Source organism: Callorhinchus milii, unplaced genomic scaffold (genome assembly GCF_018977255.1).
Source record: "Callorhinchus milii isolate IMCB2004 unplaced genomic scaffold, IMCB_Cmil_1.0 Scaffold5, whole genome shotgun sequence".
Classification (NCBI taxonomy): domain Eukaryota; kingdom Metazoa; phylum Chordata; class Chondrichthyes; order Chimaeriformes; family Callorhinchidae; genus Callorhinchus; species Callorhinchus milii.
Window position 1 is genome coordinate 43,855,263 of NW_024704746.1, and position 23,185 is coordinate 43,878,447.

The following is a 23,185-nucleotide window of genomic DNA, read 5'->3' on the forward strand; positions in this document are numbered from 1 at the left end:
GTGAAAGGCCTCATTGTTCTGCACACGTGGATTGGGTGACTGTTTTACACTGAAGCTTTTTATTTCATTCTACGAGTTAAATGCCCTTATTTATTGAAAAAAGCCAACTCTGTTCATGTGAATAATGAAATGTTTGTTACAATGTTTTGTCCAGAGTTTGAGGTACCTCCAATATTAGTCACGCGCACCTCACTCAGAGAGGCTAAGGTTTCCGGGTCTTTGACTGAACAGTGTATCCTCTGTAAGCCTCTGTGACTCTCCTGCACAAACTGAACTCTCACCAGCTGATGTTGGGCGGCTAGCTTTTTGTGTGCAGCCATTCATGCCTTTGCAGCTGTGCTTTTTACCTGGTTCTGCCGCTCAACATCTTTCACAGATCTTGCTGCAGTCGCTATTGAATCGAGTGACCCGTGTGAAGCTCCAAAAGTATCTGTGGTGTTTAGAGAGGCTGCTGCAATCTTTGATTGAAAACTTAAAATGTAACATTTAAAATGTTGTGGTCACAGGGGGGTATAGGGATTCGTTACCACTCAACTCCTTTTAACTCTATAAGTCAAAGCCCTAATAGGTAAGGTGGTAGTAACTGGACAAATAGTGGAACAACAACAACTTGCATTTATATATAGTGCCCTTCACGTCGGACGGCGTCTCGGAGCGCTTGAAGCTTGCCAGACACTGCTCTCTCTATGTTTTTTCGCTGATCAACTCCAGCAGTACCCCAGCACACACAAGCTGTGCCTAATACGCTCCAGAATTAGGTAAGCAGAGCTCATCCCTCCAGGGAGAGACTATGCATTTCATTCCAGATGCATGGAAATTTCCATGCGGAGGTGGTATACATATGTGGAACTTTGTCTGGTGTGGATACTCTTAGGAATTCTGTGTGTGTCAAGCAGACAGCTGACCAAAAAAAGCTGCAGTCTGATGGCTTTTTCAACATCGGTTCTCTGAGGTGTTTAACATTTAACCAACACATACTATATTGTTCTGAATGTAAGACAATCTCAATTATAGGGCGATTCCCACATTTTTCAGTTAGATTTGCTAAAACGGAAAACAAAATACAACATGACAATGACTATGGAGCAGTACAAAAATATATGTTTTGCATAATTTTAGAATAATATTACGCCACATCAAAATTATTCCAATCACAGTGACTTGCTATACCTGGCCAACTGTGTCCTTACGGGAGGCTGGAAAATGTTAGGGGAATACAAAAAGTGGGAAAAGAAAATAGAAGTTGAGTAAGATGAATGCTGTGTTCACTTGGATATTTAAAAGAATACAGTGGTGTATTAGTTTCATGGTGTATCATACTTAAAAATGTTCACACAGATATGTCAGTGTATTGCTCAGTGCCTAGGTTGGATGGAATACTAACTGAAATATTTTCAGGTCAGATAATGCCTGGACTATCTGTAAATGGAAACTCACTGTCAGATTCCTGCTAAATTTTCAGTGTTTTATATTCTATTAAGTGTCACGTATATACTACATCAAGGTTTCTTTTACACTTTTAGGTGCTATATAGAAGAGATGGAACCGTTAATGGCACACTGCTACAGACCTTAAACCACAATATAGATATACCTGTTTACGATGAGGGGGACTACATTGTGGAGGTCAGGGCCTACAGTGAAGGAGGCGATGGGGCAGTGGGCTCAATCAAGATTTCAAAAGGTACGCAGTTGCACTTTTCTTTTCAAGACAATTTCTACAAAGAAATGCTGTTGATTGGTGGAACAATAACATTCGGCCTCAGTCAGTGTCACTCGGTTGGGAGTTGGAGGATTTGGGACACTGTCTGAGATCACTGGAGAACAGAAGATTGACGTAGCAGCTCTTTGTGAATAATGCAGATGCAGGTAAGTTATTTAACTTATTTTGTGATGGCAGCAGAATAGATGAGCATAAAATGAATGAACCTTGAGGAAGAGTATCAATGAGAAGAAATCTTCCACCGAAGTGGTGAATTTGTGGAATGGACCCCACTGGCCTGAATGCGCTTCTGATCATTTGATAATGTAGGAATACATTTAATACTTTGTAAATGTTGAATTGGTTAATTTGCTATCTTGGAGTTTTGTATGGTCATCATAAGAAGCTTGGAGACATTTTACAGCATTTTACCTTCCTGGATCTTATACCTTAGGCAGGTAAGATTGAGATGGGTGGAAAAAATGATTGGGCACATTGTACATGGTCTTTGGAGGGAATAGTTTGATGGAATAAGAGACTGTTCCTCTTCCCTACTAACTTATGATTGAAGATGTCATGATAGGAGTCCAGAAACATGTAGCAGAGTAACCTGTTAGCACTTCAGCCCAACGTAGTGACACTGGGAAAGGACAAACACCCAAAGTGCAAGCACTTGCTCAAGGAACAGCAAAGTCTATGATCAATCGGTGATAATGGACATTGCCCCCAATGCCCCAGAAATCAAGGTGAGGCCATTTGATCTATGATGTATGCCAACCCTCAATTTCCAGGTATGGTACAGGCAGTCATTCCCTGTTCATTTCAATGGTACAGTGTTCTGTGGGGAGGTCATTGTTATGGAGAGAGTGCTTTGTATGTCCCCAAAAGGTAGGAATTGAAATCAAAACCTGAGGTCTATATTATAGTACATATTTTCATCGTTTGGATGAGACATTAAACCGACGTCCCATTTGCCTGTTCAGGTGGATGTTTCTCCTGGTGTCCTGGCCAACAATCCCCCGAATAAAATTGGTTACTCACTCCATTACTGTTTATGGACCTTGTTTCGCCCACAGAATACACAGTCAAGCCATTTTACAGTATATCCTGTGAAGAGCTTTGAGACATCTTGACGACATGATAAAATGTTCTATTAAATGCAAGGATTATTATTATTAATAGGAGTGAACACTCGGCCAACCCATTGACATGCACTAGATAACAGCCAGTACTAAAATCAATCATGTGCATCTTCCTGCTGCCTCCTCTGACCTGTGGAAAATATTAAATATATTTGACAGCTTGAAAAAGAAATTTTAGCACAATTAGGTCCTTTTGTCTTCTTACTTTTTCACAAATGGATCTAGATTATATTCATCTCAAGATGGTGTGATACGTGTTTTCCTTGCCTGACACTGCACAGATGCTCAGAAGCAATTCCTTAGGCTGTTCTACAGGAATGTGCCATCGTGTTTCCTCTACATCTCCAAGGAAAACTTCTTCTTTCCAGATGCTGCTTAATATCCCTTTGGCCCCAAGTGCATGAGATGCTTGATGATGCGACTTCTTTGTCCCTATTTATCCTGATGGTCCTTGAAGCAGCTCAGCATATGCAGGAAATGATCTGTCAGTGGAATATGTACAGTCAGGCTTTTGGCAATGTTTGGGTGAATTGAGTATTCTTCTAATCCCGTATCGATGCTAAGGAATGGAAACTGAGTTTTTACAAATCATGCTCCATGCATTGAGTTAGTCGTTCAGTCTGTTGTGTATCAAGTGCCTCATTAATAAAAAAAAGTTTACAACACCTAACTCAGAAATTGTGCCACATGGATGGTACAGAGATTCTGTAGTAGAAGGTGGACTATCCTACCCCTGGGGGAAAAAAAGGTGATGATTGAACTTTTCAGCTCTCCAGACATGTGTAGACAATGATAAGAAAATAGGATAAGAGGTAAATAGCTGGTTGCTCCAGCATAGGCTCAATCAGCCAAATGGAACTAGGTTAAAATGGTGAGGAGGGGCGCATACTGTGACAGCTCCTGTTCGTTGTGCACTTGAATAAGCTGGATTCTCAGACCCAATGTAAAGTTGTTAAATTTGCAAATGTCACCAAATTGGAAGGGGAATTTGGAATCAGAGGGGGCAGCAACATCATACAAAGGGAGCTTGATTCAGTATGCACATGGCCTGATCACTGCAAAAGAGTCTCAGAGGGCTAAAAAGGATTTTTTTTACTATAAAGTAACTATATTTTTGTAGATGAATTTGAAATTCAACACAAATGAATACAAGGTCATACAGTAAACTGTGTCTTATCAGACTCCCCTGGTATCTGGAATTCAAACCTTGCCAGACTGGACCCGAAGCCGAATTTTTAAAAAAAAAAGTTTCTGCAGATTTCCAACTCTCAACTCTCCTCGCACATGCCAGTGCCACCATATGCAACCTCAAAGTCCTTGCTGGCCTTCACAGTGGCTAAGGGTATTGAATTAGACTCGGATTATTTGAATCACACAAGCAAAAAATAGCTTATTCGCTATATTTTTAAATGCCAGTACTAGCATTACAATTCCACTTAGCTGGGAATTCCAGTTTGACGGACCAGATCTTCCCTTCATTAGTCCTGCTAGCCATGGTTTTAGTTTAATAGTAAATAAATAATAATCCTTGCATTTTATACAGTGCCTTTCACATCAGGGGAACATCTTCAATCTTCAAACAGAATTCACTGTAAATTGCAGTAATTGTGGATTTGTACACAACAATTTTCAGAAACAGCCACAAAGTGAAATACCAATTTTATCTGGGAGAAACTCCCTTCTCTTTTTGAGTAATGGCTTGGGATCTTTAATGTCCACTTGAACAGGCAAGTCATGCAGCACACCTACAGCACTGCATTGGAGTGTCGGTCGATGCAATTCCAAAGTCCTGACATGAGTCGTGAATCCACTTCCTTCTGACTCAGAGATGAGAGTGGCACCAACTCGCCAAACTGATACACAAATCGGCTGCTGGTCTGCTTACAAATACAGCCAAAAAGCTTCACAGAAAACTCTTGTCAACATGATAAGGCACAATACCAAAAATGAAGATCATTATTATAATGTCATTCAGCAAACTCCAGCTAAGAATATAATGTAATTGTACCAAATAGATTTAGTAAGTTTGTAATATGTGAGGTATAACTGATGTAATATGTAATAATTATTACATTTTATATCATTTTGCCTTTCACATCAAGTGGACATTTCAGAGCGTTTTACAGGATTTACGATGTATTTTGTGGGTAAACAGGGTAGCCAATGCCTCATAAGAAGCCATGACATGAAGGAACAATTTTATCTGGGAGATAAAATGTTATAATGAATTGGTCATTCATTTCATGGTTGTTTGTGATTTAATGTACAAATTGGCTGCCGCATATGCCTACAAAGCACTGAACTTTACAGAAAATCTTGTGATGTGTTTTTGTACGTACTCCCAAAGTGAAAGATGTTATAACAAATGTAAGGGTTATTATTATTTAGTAAATCTTCACTGGAGTCATTGCCAGTTCTTCTGTCTGTCGTTCTGATATTCACTTTCCCATGGTTTATCTAGAACAAACAAAAGCATTATCAGGAATTTAAGTAGCATAAACATGACATCAATATTCGTTTATTCTCAATAGTCAGATTAACTATAAGGTTATCTTTTGATATATTTTGTTGGCTATTTCTCATACAGATGACTCCTCTACCATATCTCTTGAATAAAACATGTTGTACGTATTGTTAGATATAATGCTTGTGTGGACTGATAGTAAGTGTGTGGCACTTGAAGTTCCGGTTTTAATTGATAAGATCCAGGTCTTCACTGATCTATTTTGACTGTGAGAACATAAGTCATGTGCAGAGGTTTAAAATGAAAAATCTCAAGTGGAAATAGAGATTAGGTTTTTTTCTTTCATATAAGGATATAAGGAACAAACTCCCAGCAGAAGCAATGTATACTTCATTCTTTTTGAAAGTAAGAAGCAGTCTTTGTTTCAAATTTCCTTTTGTTCCCAGCAAGTTGATTTCAACAAATCCCATGTGCATCTTGGCAAGCCCCAGACCATGATCTTCAGCTGAGAGCAGAGCAGGTGATAGTCACCAAAACACTTGTTACAACTTATTATTACAATAACTTACATTCAAATAGAGCCCTTCATGCAGTGTAGCGTCTCACAGCAACCAGAGGTATATGGGCAGAGATATATATGATAATTGCACCTGGGTCTAGATTTACTCTCTCAATGTAACGATTCAAAGCGTACAGAATTTGGCTAATTCTTAGTTTTTATTTTTTCAAGTCGATTTTCTGTAAGTTTCTTTTGACAATGTCAGAAAAACAACCTCAAAGTTATGAATGAATTTGTGGGTCAAGGCTGGCTCAGTTGGCAGTACTCTCGCCTCCGAGTCAGAGGGTTGGGGTTCAAGTCCCATCTTGGAACTCATATTATCTAATCTGACACTCCAGTGCAGTGCTGGAGTCTGCTCCATTGTCGCAGGTGATTCCTTCAGATAAAACATTAAACTAAGGTCTTGTCTCCCTATTCAGAAGGATGTTAAAGATCCCATACTATTCAAAATTTGTTGTGTGCAAATTGGCTTCCACATTTGCCCACAAAAACACACAATCACTGCATTTTACAGCATATCCTATGAAGCACTTTAGAACGTGCTCCTGAGGTGAAATGGACCATACCAAATGTAAGGATTATTATTAATTTAACAAGCTGCCAAATTCTGGACTTTCTAAAATGCTACTTTTCTAAAGTAAATCTAAAGACCCAGGTGGAATTTTATCCCAATAGAGATTTTAAATTTTTCCACAGCATCCGTTGATCGCAGCCATAATAAAACCATGAAAGGTGCAAAAGAAATGGTATAAAATCCTCAAGCCATAAATCGTCTCTGGTATCCTGAATGCCACTTTGAGCACTCGGTTGGAACAATATTTATCAGGATTTGTGCTGTTTCGACAGTGAGATATTTGTGTGACATAGCTGTGTAAAGAAAGACCATATAGAAGCAATTGAATCCTTCATCATTAAATATTTACTTGTTTAACATTATTTCATTAGTGGTTTGGCACAACTCTATCCTTTCCATGCTTTGATGCAAATGTTTGAAAAGTGTTTGAATAAGAATGTGTGATTTTGTCTGAGGCCCCGTGCGGTTTTGGCTTTGGGTCATTTTGCTGTTGGAGTTGTAAAGTTAACAGATCTTAACCATTGCAAATCTTTGCAAATAGTTTTCCAACCCAAAGTGTAGGTTCAGTGATGTTAAATTACACTGTGAGAAGTCACTGGATGAAAATTGTAGCAGAGCCTTTGCACAAACTATGAATAGAAGTAACATTCCTTTTCATTGATGTAAGAGAAGAAAAGCAACCAGAGATTAGCCATTGATTAGGGATGATCATTTAGGTCTGCGATGGGCTCCTCATTGGAGGATTTTCCTATTTGGAGGATTTTCACAAAACAGAAGATCATATCCTGAAATCTTCACCGATTGCATAATTATTTTCTCCTGACAAAGCCAAACAAACAGATGCACGTACACATGCACCAACAGGAATATGTGTAGACCCATAAACCTACCACACCAAGACAGAAAATGTACACAAACCCTGCCAGGAATTGGGCCATCTGACTTCCCCAACACAAGCTGGGAAAACAAATTAATCACTACCAGCAAGAATTATTATTCTCCAGTCCACCAGAAGAACACCAGTGATCAGGAATCTCATCAGCACAGACTGACAGGTAGGGAAAAGTTAAAAGAGGAAAGAAAACGACAGATTTTAAATTAAGCCAATGGCAACCACAGATAGCACCTATCTGCCTGTTTCGGTTGATAACAGGGAAAATACGTGTTGGGATTTGCACAGCAAAGCTGTATGCACGCAAACAGTCCCAACCTCGTATCTGCACCGAGAAGCATTTAAACTCAAACCACAAACATTATGAAATGATTGAAGTTTTTGCATTGTGCAATTTGGATAACTTTTGGGATAAAAATGTAAGTTGGTCCTCCTCCTCTCATGCAATATTATTCTCATGTCTAAAATACTAGATTGAATCTTAGGACTTTGTTGAAAGCTTTCTTTTCAATTGAATTGTACATGTTTCTGAGGTCATATATCTACAGCAAAGCTGCTGTGCCTCAAATATGCCTCAGGGAAAGTGTCAACATTTCCATTAAGTGTACCTCTATCTCAGCCTGTGATAATTGATTGAGAATTCAGCCAAAGGAACATATCTGTGCTGTTGAAAATGGGAATTATTATAGGCAACTATATAGTGAGAGGACCTATAGTCTCTTGTAAGGGCGTATCCCTCATAAACAAAACCCGATGATATTATCTCTAATACAGCAAAGGATCTTGTGTTTATCTCAGGTGAGTTATGCATCAGTTTGACAAAAGAACATTTCAGTTCCATGCCTTCACTGTGCACTGTTGTTGCTGAATGCAAGGACTTTGTTCTAAATTTATTCTGAATAAAGATATTCTAGTTTCTGAACCAAATGTCCTTTCAGGGTATTAAATGTCATAAACATAGGCAGTTAGCAAGTTAGCACTTGACATTGTCCCACATTTTGATTAAATATGGTACAGGGCAGTCATTCGTCAAAAGTACAGTACTGTATTTGATGCTTACAATAAAATCTGCTGGTTGCTGGGGGCGGGGGGGTGGGGTGGGTGGGAGTCACCTGCAGAGAGATAGAGATTAGTTGGGAAAAAAAAGCTGCTGAATAGCCTGGGTGGAGATTTTACTCGTATGCTTGAGGAGTTTTGATGCAGAATTTTCTCCAAGGAGGTAGAGTGTTTGTGAAAGGAGTTGGTTTTGCATGGGTCAATGGAAGGAACAGGCTTGCTGGATCACGTGTTATTTCACTTTCCACCCCTTTTCTGATGTGTTTGCACTGATGGTTGTTGGCACCAAATAACATTTTAAACTTGCAATGGAGCAATTCTGGATGCAGTTTACACAGCGGTAGTATGTTTTTACATGATAGCGCTCCATTCCCATTATCAGTCACGCTAAATACATTTGTTCTTTTCTCCCTGTATTTAGAGAGTGAAAGGACTGAGTAGAAGTGTAGAAACAATTTACAGAAAGATTGTAATCCTGTGAAGTCCCAACAGAACATTACAAAATGACGCAGTTTGTACATATTGATGCAACTGCATTGCAAACTCATGTGCCAAGTGGAATGGTTGTATGATGTGTGATCATGGTGGTTCGCCTTGCCTCCTCCCTTTCCTCCTTCAAGGCCGGTCTCAAGACCTTTCTCTTTGACGTGCCTTCAGCTCCACTCTCGACTCTCTACCCCCTCCTCGCTCCCTCCCTTGCCTCACCCTGACCATTTCCCCCCAATGCTCGGGTCCTGACCCAACTGTACAGCGCCTTGGGACGTCCTCCCGACATGAAAGGCGCTCTATAAATGGAATCTTGTTGTTGTTGTTGTTGTTCTTTCCCCTGCCTTCCTACTGTTCAAGCCCCTTTGCATATTGTGACACGAGTAATCCCAGCACTAGATTACTGTCTTTTACAGCTAAAGACTTCTGATGATGGTGAAAACTGATTAGACAGTATTAAAGATTTTGTGCAGTGAGATCAGCTTTCTCATGTGAATTATAAAGCAGCCAACTACAGAGAACACATTCTGGGCCCAATTAAATCCCCTTTTACAGAAGCTGTACAACCAGTTCATGGTGCTTCTATTTTCCTTCAACAGCACCTATAGTCAACTCTCCCTTCTCCCTAACTTGGTGTCCAACCTTGCCATTGTGCAGGGCTGCAAGACGTTATCCTGCATGAAGGGTGCTATGCAAATACAAGTTGTTGGTGTTGGTTTATTCCTCTGGATTTTACAGCCTGTTCTTACAAGCATTAATCTGGGTCAGTTGGTAGCACCCTTGCCTCCGAGTAAGAAGAATGTGGGTTCAAAGCACCAAGTCGGGACTTTGAGTTTCACAGGCTAGGCTGATGCTCCAATAACAGTGCTGGGGGTGTCGGAGGTGCTGTCCTTCAGATAATACATTAAGATAGGATACTGTCTGCTTGTTCAGATGGATGTTAAAGATTCTATGGCATTATTTGAAAAGAGTACGGACTTGACAATACAATACAAAATTACATTCCTATCGTGCCTTTCACGTCAGGAGGACATCCCAAGGCACTGGACTGGACAGTCCAGGATTTGGATCTGGGAGGGTGGAGGGCAGGGAAGGTAGGAGGATGTCCAAAGGCTAGGTCGAAGAGGAGGCTTTTGAGAAGCACCTTTATCCCGGTGGCCTGGACAACAATCCCCCACATAAAATTGGTTGTTCATGACTGTTCATGAGTGCAAATTGACAGCCTTGTTAACCTACAAAACACACAGGCCTTTACACTATACAATAAATGCTGTCAAGGGCTTTGAGATGTGTTAAGGCACAGTATCAACTGCAAGGATTATTATTACAGTTTCAATATCTTGCTGATTTAAAATTACAAAATCTTAAATAGAATCTAGGGGGTGGTTCTCATATTGAGCCTTTGTAGAAATAATTAAAATAGATTATTTTGGCCACTGTCTTCATTTTGTGTTTTTAACCTCAATAAAAGTAAGCAAAGTGACAACAAATATGACTTGCATTGGATGCATGGATTTCAGTGCAATGGATGCTGGTCTCTGCAATGGAGCCTTTTTGAAGGTCTTATGCATATTATCATTAAGAGTTAATTACCTGTCAGCAGCACTGCATGTGACCAACAGCAGACCCTTCTCTTCCATGGACCAGTGAGTAATAGCTTTCTGGCCTGCAGCTACACTCTGCTTCCTGCTGCTGTAGCTATTTTCTCTTCTTCTTTTCCATGTCCAGAGCTGGAGGATGTTTAGGTGTAGTTTGACACATAGCAAAACAAATTTGGTGCTTTCTTCTTGCCAGGCCATAAATCACTTTGCACTTATGCTGCTCCTGGTCACAGATTCATTGCATCAGGCTTCTTTTGTGCTGTTGTTGGACTGTCCAGCACTAATGGGCTGGAATGTCAAGGAGGCAGACAAATGCCCTATTTACACACCGCCACATAACCTCAGTGGATTAGCTTGATTGCTGACAAATGAAACCAAACCATAGGTGGCTAAAGACTTGTGTTTACCTGGTGCTTAAAATAAAAGTATGTTGATTAGATGTGTGCTGAGTGCTTAAAATGAACAAATAAATAAAACTGGCTGAGATGTAGTAATTGAACATACGTTCTTCACACTTCAGTTGGTCTTTCTCATGAACGACTGCTAGTGTGGCTGATAGTCCAATTCATAAAAGACCTGCAATGAATTCTACCAGTTCTCCACGCATCACGCGTAGGCAATCCTGTGGGCGTGTGTGCATGTGTGGGGTGGGTGAGTGGGGGGGAGAGATTCAAAGAAGTTAGGAAATATTAGGATAATATTGGTTTTGGTTCATCAAAGTCAACAACAACAACTTGGATTTATATAGCGACCTCCACGCCGGACGGCATCTCAGAGCGCTTCACAGTACCGGATGCCGGGGCCGAGCCAGGAGGAGGAGGAAGGTGACCAAAGGCCCGGTTGAAAAGAAAGGTCTTCAGCCGAGACCTGAAAATGGGAAGAGAGGGAGCGAGGCGAAGGGAGTGAGGAAGTGAGTTCCAGAGTCTCGGGGTGTAGTGGCTGAAGGCACGGCCGCCGATAGCGGAGCGGAGGACTCGGGGGACAAGGAGAAGGCCAGACCCGGTGGAACAAAGGCAGTGGGCACTGTTGTGAGGAGAGAGGAGGTCAGAGAGGTAGGGGGTGCAGAGGAGTGGAGAGATTTGAAGACAAGGGTGAGGATCTTGAAGTCGATCCTCTCTGGGACAGGCAGCCAGTGCAGTCTGGCAAGAACTGGGGTAATCGCGGAGCGGAGTTTGGTGCGGGTAAGAATGCAGGCGGCAGAGTTTTGTATAACCTGGATTTTATGGATGGTAGTGGAGGGGAGACTGGCGAGGAGGGCATTTGAATAGTCCAGCCGAGAGGTGACCATGAACCAAAGTTTCAGCGGCTTTTGGAGTGAGGTATTGGCGGAGACGGGCGATACATCGGAGGTGGAAGAAAACAGTGCTGGTGAGGGACCGGATGTGGGGGAGGAAGGGTAATTGGGGATCGAACCTGACGCCTAAGTTGCATACTAGTTCAAAGAGGTTTAGAGGGAGGTCAGGTGGATGGAGGAGGTGAGAACCATGTGATTTTAGACGTTGATGAGAGCCAATGAGTATGGCTTCCGTCTTGTCAACGTTCAGCTAAAGGAAATTTGCTCTCATCCAACTCCTGAGGTCTGACAGGCAGGTTGACAGAACATAAGGGGACTGAGGTGGAAAAATAGAGTTGGGTGTCGTCCGCGTACATGTGGAAGTGTACCCCATGTCTGCGGATGACATTCCCAAGAGGGAGCATATAGATCAGAAAGAGGAGGGGGCCAAGGATGGATCCTTGGGGTACTCCGCAGGTAACTGGGTGAGAGCGGGAGGAGAAGCCATTTGTGTAGATGTACTGCTAGTTGTTCGTGAGGTAGGACTCGAACCAGGCGAGTTTTTACATAAATGAACATCTCAAACCCTTGACAAATGTAGTGGACAGAACAATCATTTACATTTATAAACAGTAAAACTCATAAGTCTTAATAAGTCGTATAAATGCCTAAGTCATACATTCACCCGAGTCCTATTAGTTTCCTATCAAACCTACTTAGATTTCTTTACACAATTTGTATTGCTTACCTCCTTAGTCGTAACACTGCTCCCCTACCCCCAAAACTCCTGCGCTTACTGGAAGCCTTGAATCGCAGGAAATGACATCCTTACTGTCGATGCTTGGCACTTACCAGCCGGTTGCATTAAATCACAGTTAATGTAGCCTCCGTCCATCGACGCATGCACAGAAGAACTTAATTTCCCTCGATTCAATGCGATTCAAACATTAAAGTTTAAGCAGGTAAGTGAGCATGCGGTGATGGGTGAAAATGCATTGGATCACAGGAAATGCAGTATTAACCCGTAATGACAAATTCTGCAAGCTCACTCACCAGCTGCATTAAATTACACATGCGCATTGTGGACTATTGATTAAATCAGATTTTCTGCAACATCTATGTTTTGCCTGCAACTCGGACTTTGCATACATCGTATTAAATGTTATGATCCCGACTGATACAACTTATGTGAGTTTACCATAGGGCCCTTCAAGCCGTGAGGATGCCTCAAAGCGCTTCACAGAGCTCACTGGGAGTCCAAGATCTGAGGGGAGCTGAGAAGGGTGGAGGACACCAAGCAGAGAAATACGGTTTAATATTTGACCAAAGGCACAGCTGAAGAGAGATATCTTTAGGATTTTAATTTGAATGCAGGAGAGAGAAGCAAGGTGAAGTTGCGTTGGGAGAGAGATCTCGTGAAATACCCCTTTTTGTCAATGTAATAGAGGTACAATTAGTGTTGGAAGCCAGGGAGGAGTCTGCTGATCACATCAAGATGATAATCACAGAACAGAAAAGAAAAGAAAAATGAAAATCAACTGAAGCTTTCAAATAAATCACATTGCTTCAAAACTAAAGGAAGGAAATGTACAGCTCTGTGCTGAATACAGATGAAAAGGACAATGATAAACTGACAAAAGGGAGAGAAGCAGAATGGCTGTAAGGAGAGCTTGATCGAATGTTGAATGGTGTGCCTCAGGGTCTGACCTGCAATCTCTCCTGTTCCACGTGTGCATAAATAACCTGCATTTAGAGATTCAGTGTAAGATAGTAATTTGTAGGTGAGACCAAGCTCAAAAGGCAACATCTCAGACAATGCCTTGCAGAGGGTTTGGTGTCAATCTGGCTCAGAGGGCAACACTCTCACCATTGAGTCAGACCCACTTAGGTTCAAGCCCCACCTCGAGACTTCAGCTCGCAGTCCCCAGCCCAGTGTTGGTGGAGCAATGTATTGTCAGAGGTGATGTAGCTAATGAATGAGTTGTTAAACAAAAGCCTTGCCTGCCGGTACTTCAGGTGAATGTTTAAGATCCCATGGCATTATTCAAAACAAAAAGTGGGTTTCTGTCTTCAGGTGAATTAGGTCATTCATTATGTGGCACCAGCTCGGGTGATCCCTGAATGTCTAGCGCTTTGGGAATGTCCTCCTAACATGAAAGGTGCTAAGCAAATGTAATTTGTTGTTTTTTATTGGACTTAGTTGTGTGTAAAATTTCTGTACTGTTTGCCTGCAATCACAGTCAGTACACTCAACAGTAAATATGGAGAAGCATTTTAAGATCTTTCAACATAAAAGGGACTGGAAAAATACACGTTCTTTCTTCCTGAATGAGAATGAAAATACTAATAATCCCTCCAAAACAAAACAATAATAAATTGGTCATTTTCAATCCACGACTGTTTGTGGGACGCTGCTGTGTGCAGTTGGCTGCCGCGTTTCGCCCACAAATATACAGTCAATTCACTTTACCGTCTATTCTGTGAAGCACTTTGAGACGTCTAGAAGATGTGAAAAGCGCTATATCAAATGCAAGGATTATTATTATTAAAAGGAAAATCTGATCAATAATTTCAAGTGTATCATGACAACCGGGCAACAGGGCACAGGCTTTTGGATTGTGAGGGCAATTTTAGCAGACACCAAGAAGAATTTTACATCGAAGATAATCATCAGTTGGAGGAGATTACAAAGAAGGTTGTTTGAGTTCAAGTCACTGGAATCCTTGTAGAAATAGCTGATGCTGTAGTGGGACGACAGCAGTGTTACTTTTCTAGTCGAATGAGATCAAATGGGTCAAAGACCATTTCTTTATCCAAATCACTTTTCTGATGTTACTGAGGGCATAGAGAATTTACATTTGGAAGAAGTAACACATTTTCCTGTATATTTCCTCTCTCATTGCAACATCCGAAATCCCGGTGCTTTACTTTTGCTGCCTTGTGTTACAAATTACTCCATACTCCAAGATTCCTCTTAAAGTAAAGACATTCTTCATAAGATGGGTTGTGTATGATATATCTGCAGTGCAGTAACAAATGAGCAGTACAGCTATAAATAGAGAAATGAGTCCTAGCTTGTCACTTTCCTGACATTTCGAATTATTTATGTCTGAAACAAGGTGGTGTCGATTTTGTGCCGATTGTCATTTTCCTGACCTGAATGTGCTGGAAGGAATCGCTTTATCACAAACGTGGTCGTCTTCAGTGGGTTTAGGGTTTTAAAAAGTAAGCTTTGCATTTAGATGTACGGGATGAATATTTACTGGGAAAGTAATGCTTAGAAAAAAAGTCATTTATGTTTTACACGATCAGCTACACAATCTCGATTGGGGGGAACACAGACTCGAGCTCAGACGAAGGTGAACAGATAGAGCAAATTTAATTACTTCACACAGAGACTGAGGAATAGATTCTCCAGGGAGGGGGTGGAGGAAAACATTGTCAGCGTATTCAGGAAGGAATTGGGTAGGATATTTATTTTTATACATTACTTTGATTGACCAGATAAAAAGACCTTTTCTCGTCCTGTGCTTTCCCATGTTCCTATTTCTTAATTCTGTGAAAAACCTAAATAATCCTTGGAGTTTGATGTTGTCTGTTCTGCAGCCGATATGCTTTTGTGTGCCTCAAGTCATTGTAGTTTTGTATGTCATTTTTTCTACTTAGAAATATACAAATGTATGGAAATTCATCTTTGGAACTTTTTTTTAAAAAAGCACTGATATATCAGCACCCAAAAGAGAGAGCTTGATGACGCATCACACAATGGGCCCTAAATAAAGTACAAATGTGAATTAAGATGATTTGGGTAATTTGGGAAGTTAATGGGAACACAATTGTTAATTTTATGCCCTAAAGTCTTGTAAATCGAATTCAAGATCCTCATCCTCACCTACAAGGCCATTCACGGCCTTGCTCTCTCCTACCTCTCCGACCTACTATCCCCCTACCTACGTGCCCTTTCCTCCTTCAAGGCCGATCTCAAGACCTTTCTCTTTGACCGTGCCTTCAGCTCCCCTCTCGACTCTCTAACCCCTCCTCACTCCCTCCCTTCCCCCCCTCACCCTGACCATTTCCCCCCTGCTCGGGTCCTGACCCCAACTGTCCAGTGCCTTGGGACGTCCTCCCGACGTGAAAGGCGCTCTATAAATGGAATTTTGTTGTTGTTGCTGTAAAGTTCTGCGCTTGTTTACTGGAGATGAGGTAGTCCTGTGAAAACGTCTAAGAAGGTCTTATTTTTCTACAAGTTGAATAACTCAATTTTTAAGCATTAACATTTTACCATTTGTACCACTTAATGGAATTCACCAGATCACCAACCAGACCCCTTTACACAAGCACCATAATGGCTAATGGAATTCCGAGCCCATGGTATCCAAATTCATTGCGGTTACTTAAAAATTGGGAATGCTCAATTCTTAGCTCCCTTGCCAATCTGGAAACTAAACAACAATGTTAAAAGTGATATTATTAACAATAATCATTGCATCTGCTATAGCCCTTTTTCGTCAGAAAGATGTCCCACAGAGCTTCACAGCTGTGACTATGTGTTTGCAAGCGAATATGGCAGCTAGTTTCGCCCACAGCAGTGTCCCACAAACAACCATGAAGTGAATGACCAATTTTAATCTCAGGACAACAGGAGAGAAACTCCCTTCTCTTTCTGAATAGTGCCACGGGATCTTTAATGTCCACCTGAACAGGCAGATGGGACCTCGCCTCAACTGAAGCATGGACACATGGAATAGTAGTAGAAAGCTACTGCACAGAAGGAGGCCTGACTCTCTGGAGTAGCTAGATATTTCATCTCTGTCCTTAGTTGCCCAATGTGTGTTCCAAAAGGAATACATGAAAGATAGGTTAGAAGCCAGTAGCTGTGACAAATTGATCCAAACATCTGACCTTTACATATACCTCAGTTGGACTTATTATGAGAATCATTTTTGAAGCGTGGTTGCCAGAGTGGGATAGACAATTTAAGTCTTTCTTTGTGATAATATGTCTCATTTCCAAACCATATTCCATCCAGCAACCTGGGAGATGAAACTCAGGACTTCAACCTTGCATTCAGTGAGAAAATAAATGTTAGTTTCATAATAACTTCACCAAATTTTGAACATTTCAATAAAATATCAGCATGATTTAAATATATCAGACGCTATCATGAACAGAGCTCTCTGGTTATCAGTCAATAAAAATAGATGAACTGATAACATCAGCTGAGGGGCTACCAGTTATGCAGTATTAATGCTCTGTTTATTTTTCCTGCCCATTAACATTTCTGGTTAATGTTTTGAAAGGGTTACTAAATAGTTATGGAAGGAAAGGAAAATAAATACAAAGGCTATCTTGTTATTTTGTAGTCAGTGAATGAATGTTTGGTTCTGCACTTTGACATGGATGTTGTCAATCATTGAGCATTCTTAATTGCCACAGGGAAAGTTACAAACATGTTCAAATTCCAAGCATGTTGGGTAATTGCGGGACGTTATACTGGAGCAGTGTGAAGCTACGGGAATTACTTTGGACTTTAAATAAAGCATTAGAGCTAGACAATACAGACATCTGTAACTGCACACCCTCAAGGACTCTGGAGACTTAAGTGGTGAAATAGTCACTTTCACAAGCAAAATTGGTATGTGGGCCAAATATCATTCTTACTTTATGTTGAATGATACTCAGAAAAAAATCCAAATGAATGATCAATGTGGTGATGTCAAAGGTTTCTCTACCAGCTGTAAGCATTTTTTTAAGGTATTTTTTTTCAAACTTTCATAAATAGTTGCAATTTAATTCCATTATGACTTGTGTAAATGAAAAATCTTAGTTTCTTGTTGGAGTTGAGATTCAACTTTATATTGTATGAAATATACCTGCTACTTGATCACTCACTTTATAGCTGTTTGATGAACATTGCTGCGTGCAAATTGGTTGCCACGTTCACCTACAAAATTCTGTCACTAGACTTTACAGTAAATCCTGAGAAGCTCTGAAACATCCTCTTGACGAGAAAGGTGCTGTATCAAATGAAGGATTATTATTTTTATTGATTATGTTCCTTCTTCCTGACATTGCTTCTGATCATTTCTGATTTTCAGCAACTGCACTTGAATCGTTTAAATGCCTTTAAATATTTAAACAAATAAATAATAATTTGGTCACTCAATCCATGCCTGTTTGTGGGACACTGCTGTGTGCAACTGGCTGCCGCGTTTCACCCACAAAATATACAGTCAATTCACTTTACAGTATATTCGGTGAATCGCTCTGAGACTCTACTCTGCATGGAGGGCGCTATACTCCCATCTGGAGTACTGCATTCAGTTTTGGGCACCACACCTCAGGAAAGATATATTGGCCCTGGAGGGGGTGCAGCGCAGGTTCACTAGAATGTTACCAGAATCTTAAAGGGTTAAATTATGAGGAAAGGCTGCGTAAACTTGGATTGTATTCCCTTGAGTTTAGAAGGTTGAGGGGTGATTTGATTAAGGTATTTAAGATAATAAAGGGGTTTGATAGGGGAGATACAAAGAGGCTATTTCCTCTGGTGGGGAATCCAAAACAAGGGGGCATAGTCTTAAAATTAGAACCAGCTCATTTAAGAGTGAAATCAGGAAGCATTTTTTCACTCAAAGGGGGCAGAAATTTGGAATTGTCTCCCCCAAAAGGCCGTGGATGCTGGATCCATACATACCTTCAAGATAAGGGGTATGGGGAGAAAGCGGGAAATTGGAATTGAAAGGATTAGTTGAGGTACAGATCAGTCATGATCTAATTAAATGCCGGAACAGGCTCGAAGGGCTGAATTGTCTCCTCCTATTCCTATATTCCTCTAAGTGCAAGTTGTTGTTGTCTTGAAAACGTGATAATGTACTATATCAAATGCAAGGATTATCATTATTGATTTCATAATCTTGTTCTTTCCACATCTCTGGCAGTATAAGATTAGGTCTCACATTTTCAGTGATGGCAGATGCTTGTTTTCACTTTCAGACCTGTAGCTTTCTATTGATAATAATAATAATGATCCTTGCATTTGATATAGCGCTTTTCACGTCTTCTAGACATCTCAAAGTGCTTCACAGAATATACAGTACATACAAATTCTAAGGCACCAACTCACCCTTCGAATGCAACACAATTCTAATTGTTCCTTGGTTAAGTATATTTTCACTAAAATTTATGTTGTGTAACATGAAAGCATTGTGTTGCCTGTTAGAAATCACACATTTTTAAGCTCAACAATATCAGTGTTCCCATGGTTAGGATGACGAAATAAGTGTTGTTCCACCTCAAGTGGCCTTTTTTTNGGAAGGGAGGGAAGCGGAGAGGAATGGGTAGTGAAAATGATTGAGAAAGTTTGCCTTCTCTGATACGGGCTGTGGAATGGTAGTATAGGAGGATACAAAGGAGTGGGTGCTTTGGTTATCTGCAGTTCAAGGATGTATGAATGTTGACGTATTTGAGGTGTTTTGTAATTATGGGAAAATGTTGATAAAACACTTTTATGAAAATATTTTTTTAATATGGATAGCAGGGGTGTATTATTTGTCTGATATTTCTTTTAACTTTATTATTAAAAGACTCAAACAAGGAAATGTCAGACAACAATTGTTCATAGTGAATCTCAACTATGTGTTGAAACAATGTGCAAACAATGCGTTTTGTATGCTGTTTAGAATACGTTCCTTCGGGTCACATTTGGTACACTCCTCCTTTGAGATAAATTGCTGGGAGCAGCCTTTTTTCCTTCATAGCCAGTTTTTGAGCATCAGTTTAACCCATTCTGACATTTTTGAATTTATGAAAGTTTAGGACAAGCAATTTTGTTTGCAGATTTTGTGATTGTCAAATTGATTGTCTGCTGCAGAGTGAAGTACCTTTCCACCTTTGTCATTTTGTTTCAGCATCAAGCACTTCCAGGTTAGGTACCATATATCAAATGCAAATGATCATTTCCTCTTCTACTTCATCCCATGCTCAAAACATTCACCCCTTACTTTCTCCTCTTACCTGCTGCAGTGTGCAACAAGTGTTTCTGAGTGACTTAATAATTTATTTTGGGTACTTTTTTTGTGTGGGCCAGTGGTGAGTGAAAATTCATTCTACCCAGGCCTTCTACTACCCAAAGAGACACAGTAGACATTCATCTGATCAGTCAAGACTGGATCCAAATCTAGTTCTGAGAGGCAAAAGGACTATAAGCCAAACAGTCCTCTGACATGCACAGTTCTAATCCAAAAGCAAAATCCTCATGACCCAGGAGATACAGGAAATCCCTCGTCTAAATCCGATTATGAACATTAAACTATCTGGCTTCCACTGATTATTTCCAGTTCAATAAAAGCATAATTGAACCTTATAGCATGGTAAATTCGGATTCCAAACATAAAGAGGCTTCCACAGAAATTTTTGAAAAACAAAATTACACAATGTTAATGTATCAAATATCAAATGCAAGCATAAGATTTGCCTATAAACCTTGCCGAGCCTAGCCTTGTCTTGCTGAATCTTTTTTCTTTCAAACTTACGTAGTTTCAGACCATTTTCCTTAAATGTAGGAATAAATTTCAGAATAATCATCAAGTCTTTCATTCTGCCACATGAATACGAGTACTAAATAATTCACTTGATATAGTACCTTATCACACCAAAAAGTCTCAAAGACCTTCACACAAATAGTTCCTTAGAAATGTATTGACTATTGTTACGTCAGCAAAGGTAGCTGATCTGTGTCAACTTTTCACAAACAGCAATGAAATGAACAATCAAATTTTATCTTTTTGTAAATTTACAAAAGGGAGGACACTGGCTGTTGAAGCAGAAAGCAACAACCTATTTAAGAGTCAACTTGATTCATAAAATGAAGGGGAAGGGATATTAGGAGATGATTGGATTGGGTGAAGCCAATGGGACGTGGTCTGTGGAAGGCATGGGCTTGATCAATCTTGTGGCTTTTTCACATTCCAGAGTTTTTCCAGCAAACTGATAAGTCATTATGTTGCATCCAATAAGTAAACATGTCAGGCACAAATCACTTGGGTCAGAAGAAGTGAGCGATCAGAGGGATGTGTAATCATCACAAGGTTGAGACAAGTCTGAAACTTTTTTTTCCAGGATCACAATATTTCTCATATCTTTCAGCACCACTTGTGCTGTTGTCTGCAATTGGGGCTGAATTTGTTTCTTCCCACGTCAAAATAGTTCTGACTTTCTTTTTGTTGTGCATACCTCCTGTCAGTTTTGTAATTGCGTGAGGAAAGAGGACAGAAGTTCATTAGCTTTGCCGTGCAGTCACTTTGAGCAACGAATTCAACTTTCTTATTCACTTACTCAAAGAACTAAGTACCTGTGGCATGTCACATCATCTATCATTATAGAGTCAAAACAAAATGAAAATTACAATGTCAAGGGCAGAAAGGGAAACATTCTTCAGTGAAACCATTTCCCCTTCCAGTGGAGACTGAGCAGTATAACCTGACTTAGAAATGCATTGTGCATGCATAATAGTAAAATGCTAATGGTTTCTTAAAATTGTTTCTTGTTGATGATGCTATTAGAGAGAAAAAAAACAACCAAATGTTAGCAATTACAATGACAGTTTTTGCATGACAGATTAGTCTACGTGACTTTGGTCCGTAGTTGAACCACCAGAAAAAAACTGCACTTGTCCATTTCAATAAGAATCGTAGAATATTATAGCATGAGTGGGCCGCTTGGTCAACCAAGTCCCTGTTGGTGTTTTCCTCTGTATGAGCCACCTCAGCTTATCCCATTCTCTAATTCAAGCATCTATCTAGTTTCTTTTTTTTAAAAAAATGGATGGTGCCTCAGTAGAGGAGACGTTTGAAATGTTCTCTAATCTCCTCTTTATTTCTGTTAGTAGCTTAAATTTTCTACTTGCCCTTTTATTTCTTTTGCACTTAACTTAAATTTGTGCACTCAACGTTAATGTCTCACAGGCCAGTAAAAATCATCTACTGTATTACTGTAAATTTCAGACTGAATATCAATGAAATGATGATTTCTCCAAATCATCTTATCATATGAATTTAAAAAGCAGTTGTGATCTTAAAAAAAACTGTTTCTAAACCAATTTATTTAAAACAAGACTTTGTTTCTTTGATTTAGCTCCTCCTTCTGATTGTTTGAGGATCTCAGTTTTGCCCTCTCTTTTTGGTGATCCTAAACTGGAAGTCATGTTTTGTTTATATTATGTTTTTTGCAACAATTTGCAGAAAACATTATGGCAATTCAATGCTAAAATTGGGTTTCAAAGTATCAATTACAAATCACTGAGCACTGGAGCCTGGTTGTTGAAACTCCTTAGAGGAGGTGTTTTCATCAGACATTTATTTGCAGTGCTACAGAATAAATGTAAACTGTTTTGGTCACGACACAAAATCATCTCTTGAAACATCTTGGCGGGACATTGAGGCACCCAAGAACTTATAAGAGATTATTTTTTAATACTAATAAAGAACTGATCAGCCTGAATCAGTGGTTTCACTCTCGCCTTTGAATTATGTGGATTCAAGCCCCATGTTGGTACTTTGAATTCTAAGCTGACATTCCAGTGCAGGGGGAAGCACTGCATTGGATGGGGTGCCATCCTTCAGACGAGATGGCAAATCGAGGTCCTATCCTTAGCCAACAAGTCCCCAGATTGTTCATTCATTTATGGCTACTTGTTTGGCAGGTTGGCTGCCACGTTCACCTACAAAATGCACAGTCCACACTTTACAGTAAATCCCGTGAAGCCCATTGAGCCAACCTCTCATCATGAAAGATATGGTATCAAAGGCAAGGATTTTTATTATTATCATCATTATTTTTATGATCAGCTTTTTTGATAATTTTGAAAAACTAGCTGCAATGCAAAAATTGTTTGGTGCTGATGAACAGAGTTTCACGGATGGGCATTAAGCAAGCGCTGGCCTATCCTCACTCCTAACCAAGCAATTTCAGAGCGGGAGAACTAAATCAGGCTTCTCACTGCGTTTAACTTGAATACTGAAAGTAATGGCAAATGTCGTCTATCGGTACAAATTGAAATTTTGGATTGAATTGTCTGCCATATGTTTGAGTTTCGTAAATTCTCAGTTCAAGGTTGTGTAATCTGGTACATAGGGAAAAACGTAACCTTTCTGGAAGAATAATGCACATTGGCCATTAGCCTGGATAAGAGATCCACCCTGTCCAATGAATAATTCCATGCTGTCTGATGTTTCCATTATGGGGAATAGATTGGATAAATGGCATGATGTAATGATCCCAGTCAAATAAAGAGTTTCAGTGGACTTCTGTATAAATTACAAAAAATGTGTCATGTGGAATCAGTTTTTGTCGCTGCTGAAGTTGTTTTAATTTCATCCATGCCCATTTCAGCACTTGGTCTAACTTCAATTGAACATCATCTGTTTTGTGCATTCATGAC

At 40.0% G+C, this 23,185-nt stretch overlaps 1 protein-coding gene across 1 annotated transcript in view; it reads left to right on the top strand.

Moving 5' to 3' along the window:
• Positions 1-23,185, top strand: part of cntn1b (contactin 1b) — a 259,706-nt gene that overhangs the window by 231,925 nt on the left and 4,596 nt on the right. The window contains exon 22 of the mRNA XM_007894635.2: positions 1,524-1,683. Within this exon, the coding sequence (XP_007892826.1) occupies positions 1,524-1,683 (160 nt within the window). The remainder of the gene's footprint in view (positions 1-1,523; positions 1,684-23,185) is intronic.